Source organism: Phoxinus phoxinus (genome assembly GCF_949152265.1).
Source record: "Phoxinus phoxinus genome assembly, chromosome: 23".
Taxonomy (NCBI): Eukaryota; Metazoa; Chordata; class Actinopteri; order Cypriniformes; family Leuciscidae; genus Phoxinus; species Phoxinus phoxinus.
The window spans coordinates 9,797,222-9,811,384 of NC_136898.1; the positions used below are offsets into that span (position 1 = coordinate 9,797,222).

A 14,163-nucleotide genomic window follows, 5' to 3' on the forward strand; every position below is an offset into this window, starting at 1 on the left:
AAAATACATTATTGTTGGTCTCTAGACTACACTAAAATTTTTGCTGTGAATTGTTGTCAAAAACTTACAAAAGCATTTATAATTTTACACGCAATTGCAATAGTTTAATAATTGTTTAAAAATGACGTGAAATAAGTTCACCAGTACTTCTCAGGGAATGAAGCTGAGTTTCCTTTGACAGGTCTTTGCTGATAGTTAAGAACTGGGACATGGTGCTGTGTTCCATAAGTAATGTACATTACCATTCAATATGACAGCAGGCGGATATTCAAATGCCCTTTGCCACACAGACTTAAAATATCATCATAATATAATAAAAAAAGAATGTTTTGTTTTGAGCCTAACCTTCTTAAAACATTCTTTACTTTAATTAGGGTCTATTTTAGTCCAAAACAGGCTGTTTTTTGCTAAAAGAGTTACACCTAATGTTCCTTGATAATTCAGTCAATTAGTTGTACTGTTGCGTGATATCAAACCGAGTTTGATTAGGTTGAATAACCCGCTGCGCTGAATAACTCGCTGTAAGGGTTTCTCAATAGTTACCATGCAACTCAAGTGTGAGAGCTTTGAAGAGTTTCCTGCTCTTCTATGCTAATAATGTTAAATTATCTGAAAAGATATTCATAAAATAGCTGTGCTTTTAAACAATAGGCCTTTCACATGATTATATTTGAGGTTTGTAAAGTATTTAACAGCAGGTTCAGAATAACTCTTTGGCTCTATTTATGTTGTACAGGCTCAGTTCCAGAGGGGTCTGGCTCACCCAATCATGAGTTTAGCCCACCCTCTTTTATAGAGGATACAGTAATTGTCATAATACCATGATGCTGAATAATATTTACATGGAACCCCAAGTAACTTCAAAGAGTTATTTTTTTTATTTGACTTTTTGTGCAATGTTAAAATAGTGTGTGTCCAAAAATATGGTTGCACTTTTTGTAGCACTTATTAGCTGGACTGATTTTAAAGAATATTTTATACCTCTTTAATCAGTTACTGACTTTGTCAATTCCAGACCAGAAGTTTTTTTTTTTGCCTGTTTTTCCAGGCTGTGTTTTTTTCCATCCATTTTTTCCACAAACCCCCCCATCACTGGCACTCTTATGTTGGAAAAAGGGGACTTTGACGTCCCAATTCCTCTATTTCCCTCAATAATTTTCTGCTCCTTTTTCACTATTCTGTCTAACGAAGTGGCAAAAATGTCCAAAAATAATAAAAGAGAAGGAAAGTGAGAAGTATGTGTCAATTTTCCTTTCCTTTGACCTCAAAAGCACTTCCACTATCCGTTAAATTATATTTCTGTATATGTAATGCAGCGTTTGACGGCCTTCAGCAGCACCTTGCATTAAGAGGCTGTCGAGGGGCACGAAGCGCAGTGAGACACGGCCGTATGTAACTTTGATGAAGTGAGGGCTGTGAGTAGTGGCTCCCCGTTCTCCTCTCATGAGCCAGTACCTCTGGCTAACTGCTCCATTATAGCTCATTGTGGTTTCGGAGCTGTGTTCTCGAGGACTAGCCTGTCATTAAGTGAGGTAGTCGCCCCACTTCAAATCTCTGCTTGGTTAAATATAAATCCCCATCCCACCACTCTAACAGCGAAATCGTTTTAAACCGCCTATTATTTTTCATCAAGAAATATTTCCTTATTGACAGTGCCTGACCTCAACAAAAACAGCCTGACTGCTCCGACCAGAAATGGGCTTTTTTTTGGGCATTTTTTTCAGGCGTCAGCTATTTGACGATAATTGGCGGGAGGGATGGGTTCGCTTGTGTTTTGCCTTGTCAGTCTGTGACCGTCCATTAAATCTTAAAATAGACAAAGAGACTTCAATTTTACAGCACCAATTTAAAAAAAAAAAAGATGGAGCACATATATAATTCATAATGGCAGACAGACCAATGAATACAGCCGTTTGCAATGGGTGAATGATTTTTTCTGTTTAATTTCTATCTTCCGTTTTCCTGTAACGGTGGGTTTGTTAAAATAGCACGTTTGAGTCAGACCGACGCAGATCTCTTGGGTCAGCGCAGAGTCCTTACCACATGTCATTTTTTTCGTTCGAGAGAGCGAGAGCCTCCTCTTTTCCTGTCAGGAAATGAGAGTACAATAGGGAGCTGTACATAGCACGCGGCTGGGGCCCTGTTTGGGGTTGCACACGCATGTGTGTGTGTATGTGTAAATTATAGACTTGGGGGAGGGGGGGTCCCTCTAATAATTGTAAAGAATTTTTTGTTTTTGCTCATTTATAGCCACAAGCCATATGTTACAGATGTTCGAGAAGACTTGCTGTATAGTAGCTTTCAGCCTCAAATTTTGTATTATTTATTCTTTTTTTTGAGAGGGTACTTGAGGTGATCCTTATTCACTTGGTACCCTAGGCGAGATAAGACATGACCAAAGGAGAGCACATTTTAAGTGTTATAGCAAGTGGTCATTTTTATTTTTTATTTTATTACATTTTTATTTGTTTTGCTTTGCTTTGCTTTTTGTTGTTTTTTTGGCTTGGTTTTGTTTTGTTTGACATTTTACTCTTTTGTGGTCCTGTCTCACTTGGTACCGGCCTAGACAAGATATGTCAGGTCCAAAGAAAACAAAAAATACTTTTTAAGTGGTATAGCAATTATTATTATTATTATTTTTTTAATCTTCCTTTTTTTTAGTCGTTACAATTGCAATTATTTTATTTTATTTTCATTATTTTACTGTATGTTTGACATTACATTCACTGTTTTAAAACACATTCACACTGTTTTTTAGTGGTCCTTAATTCAGATTTTCATTTGATCAGAGACCTCGATTTAGTTATGTGAAAACTGCTCAAATAGTTTGGTATCCTAGAGTGTATGTGCAGTTCAATGTTATTGTGCCTTTTTAAGTGCAAGAAAAAAGCCCCTATTTAGCTTCTTATCTCAAGCTTCATTTTGATAATAAATAATTGTCATTACTAAGTGGAAAATTCAACATTCTGAAAGAAAGAGTGCAAGACGGAGAGAGGGAGAGAGTAAGTTGACCCGCGAGCAAATATCTCTGTGAAGACAGCTAATCACTCTGGCAGCCGTTTACAGAGTGCCATGGAAGTTCTACAAATTTGGAAGTCAGTATTGATTTGACGTAATTGTGCACTAATTTTAGCGGGCCGGAGTCTGCAGATGCTGAACATGGCCAAGTGCTGAGGAGAGAGGAGGTTTGTGGCAGCTCAGATAAATGAGTTCGGGTCCAGTGGTGGATGAATCTGAATTGTCTATATATGCATGCAAACAAAGTAAGTGTGTGTGTGTAGGTTGCAAATGTAGGCAGTTAGCTAGCCACCTCCTGTTGGATGCATTTTCTTTTGACACTTTTAGCCTTGGTGCTCATATGGATGTAGGTTCAAATCCAGAAATGTCCACCAAATCCCCACTGCACTTGTAATAAGTAAGTCAGAGTTTGATCTATGGTGCAGTGGTTAGTGCATGTGCTCGGAGCCTTGGTGACACAGGTTCAAGTCTGCAATGTGCACCATTCCTTTCTCTCAGAAATAATTTCCTGCCACACTCAGTCTAATAAAAGAGGCAGAATGAAACAAAAACAGAACTAAGAGAAACTTGAGGGTCAAATATGTTTGAAGGCTGGTCTTCTGTTTTGAGGGCGATGCAGGTCAGTAGAACTGATGGAGTTTTCTGCCTCCGCTATCAGCAGTGCCAAGTCTGTGCTCCCTCACAGAAACAAGAGCTATTTATAACCGTTTCCCCCACCCATCTCAACCCCTGTTCCGGCTGGACCGTAAGGGAATAACGCCGTTTAAACTGGCATGCTTTTGATGCCACCAGATAGACTGTATGTTGTGTGGTTCAAAGGGGCGGAACTGACTGTTTGTGTATGTGTGCCTGCGTGTGTGTGTGTGTGTGTGTGTGTGTACATGTGTGTGTGTGTTTGGTGTAAAATGGAGAGACTGGAGCTAGTTGTCATACTTTTTTTTACTCCAGTGAATGTTTCTCAGGCTAGGTTATTTCTGTATAGAGACACACCTAAAAGGCTACAAAAAAGGTATAAACTACCATTCAAAAGTTTGGGGTCAGTACGTTTTTTTTTTTTTTTTGAATGTTTTTAAAGAGGTCTCTTATGCTCACCAAAGCTGCGTTTATTTGATCAAAAATACAGTAAAAACCGTAATACTGTGAAATATTATTACAATTTGGTTTCTGTTTTAATACATTTTACAATGTAATTCATTCCTGTGTTGTCAAAGCTAAATTTAATGATTGGTCAGTGTCACTTCCAATATGCTGATTTGGTGATCAAAAAACATTTCATATTATCAATTTTGAAACCGGATGTGCTGCTTAATATTTTTGTGGAAACCACGATACATTTTATTGCAAGATTCTATGATGAATAGAAAGCTCAAAAGAACAGCATTTATTTTACATAGATATCTTTTGTAACATTATAAATGTCTTTACTGTCACTATTGGTCAGTTTATTGCATCCTTTCTGAATAAACTTTCCCTAATTTCCCTAAAAAACTTTTGTTAGCATCTTTTGCATGTCAACTAATCCAGGTCTTCCCGATATGTGGCCATTTGTAAGCGTTTATTTGAAGGGTATAATGTCTGGGGCTGTTTGCATGACTTTGTGTTTAAGTCCTGCAGCATGATGATGCCAGATGCCCTGGCCGTCAGATTTAGCTGGTAGCAGAGTAAGAGAAGAGCAGATAATCTACGCTGAGCTGCGACGGTATCCGCAAAGTCACGCATGCCACTTCTGCCTGCTTCTAGGCAGCCTTACAGTCTCTTAACCTCATGTCTGGTTCAGAGCTCTGAGAGTTTAAAAATTGACATTGGTTCCTGCTGGATTTCAGGGGTAGACGTGGACCCGTGCCGAGTAAGAGAGAGAGAAACAGAGACAAGTTTAATTGCTCCATCTGCAAGAGGGCTGCAGAACTTGGCCCTGCCTGGGCCGATCCAGATGTTTTCCGGCAAGAAACATCTGAAAATGTTTAATTTCTTTCCCATAGGAGTGAAAAGTCTGTTACATGTTGGATATTTACAGTGGCAACTGCCCTGTTCCATCCATCAAGGCCAGCCGTCTCAGGGCTGCAGATTTACAGCTTTTATTTGATGTTCCGCTGCTGGAAGACCAAACACACAACACTTGTGAACATGTAAACAGCACAGGAGTTCAACATTTTCTTAATGGATAAAAGCAATACTGTTGATTCAGACCACATTGTTTTTGGGTGTGGGGTACTGCCGTTTTGGGGAGGTTCAGAAAGACTCGCAGGCTTTTGAAGAACCTTGGAGGATCTGATGCTGCGTCCACGTCATAGCAAGATGACCATAATTACAAGTTCCTGACTTGTAAATACTGCTTGCGTCTTACTCAAACTTTTAATTACAACTTGGAATTCTTCTGAATTTTATGAACACTCTTACATGACCATTGTGATATAATGTAAAAAGAACCATAAATTTTAAGACTATTTCAAGTTCTGAGTCCAAGAATGATGAAAAACCCTGTCAAAAAATCTGACTTTTAGTATTATTACTATTTAGTGTCTAATAATATGTTAACTAGTGAAGCTTTTAAGTTTTTTAAAACAACCTTACCTCATCCATTTTAGTTAAATCAAAGATGATTTTTTTTGTTTGTTTCATCGCCAATCACGGAGTTCTAGAACCTTAAGGAACCGCTTTTGAGTTCTTCTGGAATACTGAAAAACCCAGCTCTGTGTTCTGGAATTTTCCAGGACTTTGCTCCAGCTGTTGGAATGTAGAACTCGGGTTAAGCTAGGTAAAGATTTGGTTCAGTTTTTAGCAGCTCCTAAATTACTGTATACAGGCCGTACTGATTTGGGTCCTTGTTTCCTGTCAGGTTTGACCCAGTTTGCTAGATTTGGCCCAGTTGGGCCTGGCTGCATGCTGGTTCTACAGCAGGCTGTCATCAGTACGCTGTCATCATCAGAGTTGCACGGTGGGAAAGTGCTGCCATGGCATTTTGTAATTTCTATAAGCGGTTCACCACACCCTACTGAAGACAATCACTCTAATGTGTCGATCCAAGATGTTTCTCCTGCCTTTGGTTGTCACATTTTTAAGATGAATGCAGTTCTCAGCAACTTGAGAATTGTCGCATTTGGTGGAAAGACGCTAGCAAGATGCAGTATTGGTTCCAACTCAAAAGCTGTCCAAAAAGGTTGGCAACCTGGTATTGTAGATACGTCATTTTAGCCAAGCATTGTATGCATTTTGGAGAACGCAGTCCCAGAATGCATAGGGACAAGCTCCAAAATAAATCCAAGATTGCTGAAAATATTGGTGTGAGAAATTTTTATAAACATGTTTTATTCAGTACTGAAAAGTAGGGAGTTAAATGTAAATTCAATCAACTTGTTAACATCAAATGTATAGAAATCAATTGCAAAATAACGTTTATGTTGACAAGATGGTATCAACAGGGTATTTTTGGTCAAACGACAACAGAAGGCAGTTGGATGATGTATTATAATCTGGCCAGAATCACCACAGCTGTGTGTGTATTCAGATTAAGAGAGATCAGTGTCTTTATTAGAGCTGTATAAACTGAAGAGCCTATATCTCCCTTACCTCTCTCTCGCTCTCTTTCCCTGTTGTGTGTTATGGCACTGGGTTTTTGCACTGTTTGTTCCAGCTGTCATACATCGCCACTGAAGGGTCAATAAGGTCACCTGTGCCAGCGAGACCCTGGAAGACAGAGGCTTACTGCTTAGTGCAATGATTCCTTTTAATTCTATAGTTATTGACAGTTATCTCATGCTGTGATAGTGCCTGAAAATATGTATCTGGATTAGGAGTATACCGGTACTAAAGCTGTACCAAATAATATTTATTATAATGCACTTTATCACTCTACTGTAATTTATAATATATTTAATTTAATTTGTTTTAAATTTAAATATTATTTTCAATTATTAATATATATTATTATTATTATTTTTCATTATTATTTTTTTCCAAATAATTAACTTCAGGATTTATTTATTTATTTATTATTATGAGCAAGGGGGAGTTTAACAAAAGTAAAATCATTTTTCACAATGCTAATTTGCGCATTATCAGTGAAGACTAGGTAGAAATATGTTTGTAAAATTATTACAAATGTTTTTGTTAATCTGCATTGCCTTCTATTGACATCTGTTATGACCGTGATCATGCATCCTTGGGGCAAATTGACAATTAGATTGTGTTAGGGGAGGTACCTCAGTGACTGTGGCCACCATTCTGAAAATCATCTATCTTCAGGAAATGATGAAGGCCTCTTCTTGCAGTGGGAGCCGTAACCCAGATACAGTATGTAATTTGCCCATACGTACGTGTCTGCGGCGCTCTATATTAAGGCCAAAAGTTCTTCTCATTATCAGAGTCCCTCATTACCTGTTTCTGTCATCTCATGCTCACAGGGATTTGGATTTATACCTGATAATTACCTTCTATATAAAGCGAACCAGAAACGGCCCGAGCGTATACACCTGAAGCGTGCCCCCAAAATGCCTCGACCCAGCACTTGGAAAAATATCGTATGTGTCAAAAAATGAATGATTTACCGTGTGTGAATGAAACGGGTCACGGTTATGTACACTTAGCCATTTTATTTAGGTCGAATAGATGGTAAGTGAAGCACATAATGTGCTCATGTGAGTTCAAAATCTCTTTTTCTAGGCTGTTTTCCATATGGCCATCTTTAATGGACTCGTCATTGCTGCTAATGTATGCAAATTTCAACCTGGTTGCTAATGCAATTACCAAGCCTGCAGTTCCAAGCGCTACCCGATTCAGTTATTGTTTTTTTTCCCTCCTCATTGTTTCAGATCGACGCCTTGAGTAAAAGAAGTAAAGAATCAGAGGCTGCTTTCCTCAGCGTGTACAAGAGATTAATCGATGTCCCAGGTATGTCTCAGCTCGCTCTGTGCTGGCTGCTCTCACACAGACACACACACACGCACAAATGCACTCACACACACTGCTGTAGTGTTTCACTGAGGCGAGAATACTGTAAACACATCAGTCATATTTATGAGACCTCCGTCTCTAGTGTCTAAAACACACACATGCGCGCGCGGGCCGTCTTAATGACTTCTACGGCTTTAGAGACCTGCTCCGTTCCAAACCCCACTCACACGGAGAATCTTGGATTCTAATAAAATCCGCATTCATTGCCCCACAAACACCTTTTAATCTTCCGAATTGGCTTTCTAACGGTGAGATAATGGCCCCCTGATCCTCAGTTTTTATATGGTAATGTTCTGTTGCGCTGATCTATAATAAGTTAATGGTGCCGCAAAGGTTCATGTGACATCTCGAAGCGTCTTTAGCTCGGCTGCTCAATAGAGTTTTGCTCTAGACTGAAAAAAAGTTCACCAAGGGAGAGTGTGGATAATGTATCAAACCCCGCTTAGGCAAAAGTGCGACCGTGGAGTGTATCGAAAAATCCGGTTTCTGGATGAACTGAACTTGAGGATTAGTTTGGGAAACCTTCAGACACTCTAACAGTTGGGTGGCTGAAGGTACACACTGAAGAACACACACACACACACACTAGCCCCGCCCACATCTGTTGAGTGACAGGGAGGCAGACAGACACACAGTGCCGCCTGGGCCTGTTGGAGCAGGTTGGACTGTCTGCCTGCACAACTACTTAGTACATCCCTAAATTACCACAATGCTGCGGTCTGGAGATCCCGGGCCAACTCAACGGCGTGTCTGTGTGTTTGGAAGTGTGTGCATGTGTATTTGACTACCTTTATATGTGTTTATAATGTGTTTTTGAGAGTATATTGTATGTGTGGTTGTGTGTGTGTGTTGCAGGATGTTGGAGTGGGAGGTCTAGTCTGGGAATGTCTGTTTCTATCTGTGAAATCTGGAGCTTGTCCAGTCCTGTCTATTTGTCTGCGAATGTGATCACAGTTTGACAAATTATCTTGTGATAGTTACACTGGTACACTGTGTAAGCCTGCATGTGTGTGAGCATTGTGGTGTGTGTTAACGGGAATGTAACGGGAAGTGTTTCAGGTACCTTTATGTATGCAACATTTAGCTTACTTCACAAGACTATATATTTGAACATTATACATTATCATACTTATTTTGAACATATAGTTGAACATCCATAATTGTTCATACATACATATATATGTATGTATATGTGTATATTGTTTCAAACCCCATGTAGTAACAGAGACAGAACTCAACAGTAAAGATTTTCTTTTTTTTTTCTTTTACTCAGTCAGGCAATTTTTTCCCTGCCAATAGTTTCAAGAGTCCCAAGTTCCAACAAAAACATTTCCCCCCTACATTTTTATTAATTAATTTAGAATTTTACTTCAAACTTATTTAAATTTTATTTTGCGTGTTGTTGTTGCTTTGAACTAAAAACTATTACCGATAAACATAGTTTTCATTCATTTAAATAAAGTAAATGTATCTTAAATGAAAATAGAAATTGAAAGCTAAATAGAAAATAAATAAATAAAACCTAATAAAAATGCCAAGCACATAACAAAATAGCTAAAACCTAAACTAAAATAAAATAAAAAAATTATATTTTAAAATTATATTCACACGGAGTTTGAATATTTAGTATAAGAGTGACAAACAAATTTCCTGTAAAATACGGTATACTGTGATGGTTGTTTACTAACAAATGAAATAGTACATCCCATGTTTCTCATTTCAAAATGCCACTATGATTGTCAAACAGTCAGCCATTGTGAATTCAGGAGTGACTCCTGTATTCTGTTCACACTGTAACAATTATTTCGGGGATTCACTTGTGCAATTAATCAGTTGTCGGTTTAGGGTGATTTTATTGTTTTTTTTTATGTTGGTTTTTGCTTTTAGAGACTGAATGTGTGTCATAGATGCTATACCTCTACTAAAGTCAATTTTAAAACATCTAAACATTCCCACTTGTCCTTTTTAGGTTCTTTGGTGAGGCCGCCCAGCACAGTACTTCAGTTTAGCTTTAGACTGCTACCTAACCGAACTGATTGTGCTTGTGGTGTTGTGTTGTACAGCAAATGACACGCATCCAAATTGATGTGCCTGTGTAAATCAGATTTGAATTGGCTGGTCATTTCGGTCACATGACAGTCACGTTCAGAATTGAGCGACACGCGTGGTCGCCCATCAAGCTGAGTTGAACTGAAATGGCAGTTGCCACGGCTACAAAAGGGAACACACCATGACAGCATATCATTCAGACTTCCTCTTGCAGTTTTTAGATATGACACACTCTCACACACCACACATGCACATCACACATAACACACCCCATCAGCGTTTCCTGCACCTTCAGATGAGAACGAGGGCGAGGGATGTGTGCCGAAAACCACAATCTCGACTGTAGTTTCACATAGAACTTATACAGGAATGACATGTTTTATTTTACACTCATGTCTGTCAGCTTTGCGTTCTCCGATTTTACTCTCACACTCGCTCTCTCTCACTCTCATTTTCCGCAGGGGCTAATAAAATAGTTTGATTACATAATTAACTTGGCTGTCTCATTAAGGAAAATCAACGGGAACAGGGCCATAATTAGTCATATAGCAATTAGCATTTGAGGGGGACAGACAGTGATGAAAAAGCGTGTGTGTGTGTGTCAGAATGTCTTAGTCCTTCAGTGTGGAGGGCTGGCCCCGGTCCCACACCACCGCTGCGCTCGACCCCGCTTTCACTTAACATCGCCTTCCATTTATGAAAGCAACAAATTAACACCCTGCCAAATATGAATTACTATAACTTCTTTTACAACCTGCTAATCTGAAATTACAGCAGCTGGTGGGGTATTTTGGTCGCTTTTTCTGACATCAACTATGATTGTTGTCGGGATTTGATCGAATGGACTAATTTGTTCGCCTAATTGTTTCCTTTTTTAGAATTATGTTATTAGAAATAGTATGTTTTTGTATTTATCATATTTTAACTTGTTTTTTTTTACTGAGAATGCAAGTCCCCTTAGTTTACTGTGGTGGTTCCACAGATTTTAGATTATTCATTGTTTTTCAGTTTTAACCTATAAAGGACAAGTATAATTGAACTAAAATATGATTAATATACGTTTTCTCAATTTAAAAAAAAAATCAGTTTGTTGTTTTTTGTGAACATCGAGTAAATATTGTGTATGAATGCATCTTTGTTTTATGTTCTAGCAGCAAATTAGAATTACCATGGTACGTGTCCAGAAAACACGGTACACGGTACTTGCATGGTCTCTGACCAAAATCAGTGATAATACCATGGTTCTTTTTGGTGCTTTTTTGTTATTGTGATTTAACAGAGCAGAATTGAAACCGAGGCACTGGAGCGCAGTGTGGATTTATTGGCGTGTTTTGGCTTGGTTTGTTTTTCTAGTTAACATTTTTAGCTGCGGTTGGCAATCCGCAAAAATGCAAAAACACTTTTAGGTATTTAATGAAGCTGCACGCTGCACATAGACAAACCAACACTGATCTCTATACACAGCTCTCACTCACTGAATCAAACCTTTGACCTGCTCTGAACACGGTACACACGATATTCTGAACTGTGTGTGTGGATGTGTGTTTCAGATCCTGTCTCGGCTTTGGAGGCAACTCAGCAACTCCAGGTGACTGGTCGGAAGATGCACGACTTAGAGACAGAAAACCAGAGGCTCAAAGATACACTACAAGAGTACGAACGTGAAATTGCAGAGGTTAAAAACCAAGGTAACCAGCCCAGTTTTCAGTGCTGCTTGAAATTATGGCAAAACAAAACAAAAAATTCACAAAACTTTCCGCTAAACTAATGTAACTTTTTAGTTTAGGGTCCAATTCTCACTATTTACTATATGCTTATAAGCATGCATTGTATATTATTAGGATATTGGCTGTTTTAATGTTGTTTTAAGCACATATTAATGCTTTATTCAGCATGGCCATATTCTACATTCTACCCTTGATCCTACCCAATATAGTGAGATTAATAGTGAGAGTTGGACCCTAAAATAAAGTGGGACCAAGAAAGGGGACCAAATGTAACTCGTATGATGTAACCAAGGCCAAAAAATCCAACCCTTTCCCAATCCAATCCTTATGGATAACATCAAGTTTTATTAAATCAATACATTACTTCCTGTAATATTGTTCCACCCAAAATTGTCACAACATGGAAGTGAAATGCTCTTTGTAAGCATTCTCATTTTGTAAAACAGGGTTTAGCTGTATCTAGTCAAGTTGGCAGGCCGAATAAGTGTACCCACATAGACTGGGCCCTATTTTTGTTCGAATGAGCTGTAGTCATCTGAGCTCTATTTCTGTCCCTCTGCTGTTTCAGCCAGACATGCTTCCTGGTTTTTCTTTTTTTAACGTAAACAACGGGGAAAGATCACTCCCTCACGGTCTGTGGAATTCCCCTAATCGATGCAGTCCAATAACTGCAATATTTTATTTGTCCTGCGCCAGCCGTAGGAACCACCACGTGCGACCTCTCTCACGCAGACACGCATATACGTGTACACACGTGTGTATACTACACACTGATCTTTCTCAGGTCAGTGATCCTCCAGTCTCCCAGTGTTTAAAGTCCAGTTTAGCATTTAAGGGTCTAAAAGGGCTCTTGTGGGACTGCTGCTCATTGATTATGTGTCAGCGCTGAAGTGCTGGAGTTTAAATCACCGCAGATGGCTGTGCAGGAGACGGAGAGAGGAGGAAAAAGCTCTCTATCAGGGATATTTGTGTGTGTGTGTGTGTGTGTAGGCATTCAAACACACACATTTTTCTATCATGGTGGGGACTTTCCCTTGACTTCTGTTTTTTTTTTTTGTTATACTGAGCTAATGAAATTTTCTATCCTCTTATCCTACACCTTATCATAAATACAAGCCTCTCAGAAACAGTTTAACATTTTCTTTAAATTAACATTTCACCCTAAAATAAAAATGGTCATTATTTACTTTATTTGATCCTCATGCCATTTTAAACTTGTACTGTATGTCTTTATTCCTTCTGTTGAACGCAAAGCAAGCAATTTCAAAGAATGTGCTGGTCACTCTTTTCAATGCAATTACAATGAATTAGGTTTTGAGCTTCCAGGCTTCAAAAATGATGCAGAGCCACCATAAAAGTATGATAAGAGGGGTTCATATGATTCGTGGTGGATTTACAGTCTTCTAAAGTCATACTGGAGCTTTGGGTGAGAAACAGACTGAAATATAAGACATTATTCACTGATAATCTTCCCTCTAGTGGGCTGTTACTGTACCTTGAAAACTGTTCAGACTGGATCATTGAGTCTGATTTTCAGTGAGAAATTACTTAAATTTCGGTTTGCTTTCACACAAAGCTGTCATACGGCTTCAGAAGACTTGGATTATAGTCGTGTGAACTACTTTTATGATACTTTTATAGTTTTATGGTGCTTTTGTGTCCTTTTGAAGCTTCAGTCCCCATTCGTTGTAATTATCACAGTCTTAATGGCTCCTTTTGTCTTCCATGAAAGAAAAAGTTTCAAGATTTTTCATTTTGGGTGAATTGTTCCTTAAAGATATAATTGAATATGTTTATATGGCGGTTTTCCTCTTGGCTGATTTCAGGTTTTACTGTCCTTGGGGGACATTTGGCCCCCACAATGTTGGCAAAAACTAAAGCAAACACATCCATAGGCCTCCACTGTCTGTCTTTTTAATGCCATCTCTTTCTCTCTTACAGAAGTCACTATTAAAGCACTTAAAGAGAAGCTGGAGCAGTATGAGCGTTCTCTGCAGGACAAGGACACAGAGGAAGCTCTCGATCAAAACCAGGACCGATCAGAAAGAGAACAGAGGGAAAGCAGAGGGGAAAACCTTCCTAACAACTATGCAGACCAGGAGAGGTTAGCCTGACCATTGCACAAATCCAATACACAAAATGCTTATGTTATGAATTCACAGGCTGTGTTTCAAAACCAAGTCACCAAGTGAGCTGCCTGCCAAGACAGCAATTTTAGCGTCATAGGCGCATTGAAATGACGTGCTGAAAAACTGAATCAGCAAAGGAATCATAACAAGATTATGAATGCAGAGCTAGAAAAACAACATTTTCAGGCATCATAGGTTCAACACTAAATTTAGATACAATTTTTGTGAATCATATGTGCCTTTGTAACTAAATTCTGAATTCAAGGCAACATTTTCCGGCATGATAGTTG

At 38.7% G+C, this 14,163-nt stretch overlaps 1 protein-coding gene across 9 annotated transcripts in view; it reads left to right on the forward strand.

The window, feature by feature from the left end:
- The window catches only part of cux1a (cut-like homeobox 1a), a 115,213-nt gene that overhangs the window by 54,821 nt on the left and 46,229 nt on the right, over nt 1-14,163 (forward strand). For all 9 annotated transcript variants that reach the window (XM_079599412.1, XM_079599416.1, XM_079599415.1 and 6 more), the window contains exons 4-6: nt 7,827-7,905; nt 11,568-11,705; nt 13,686-13,848. In XM_079599412.1, coding sequence (XP_079455538.1) covers nt 7,827-7,905; nt 11,568-11,705; nt 13,686-13,848 — 380 coding nt within the window. The remainder of the gene's footprint in view (nt 1-7,826; nt 7,906-11,567; nt 11,706-13,685; nt 13,849-14,163) is intronic.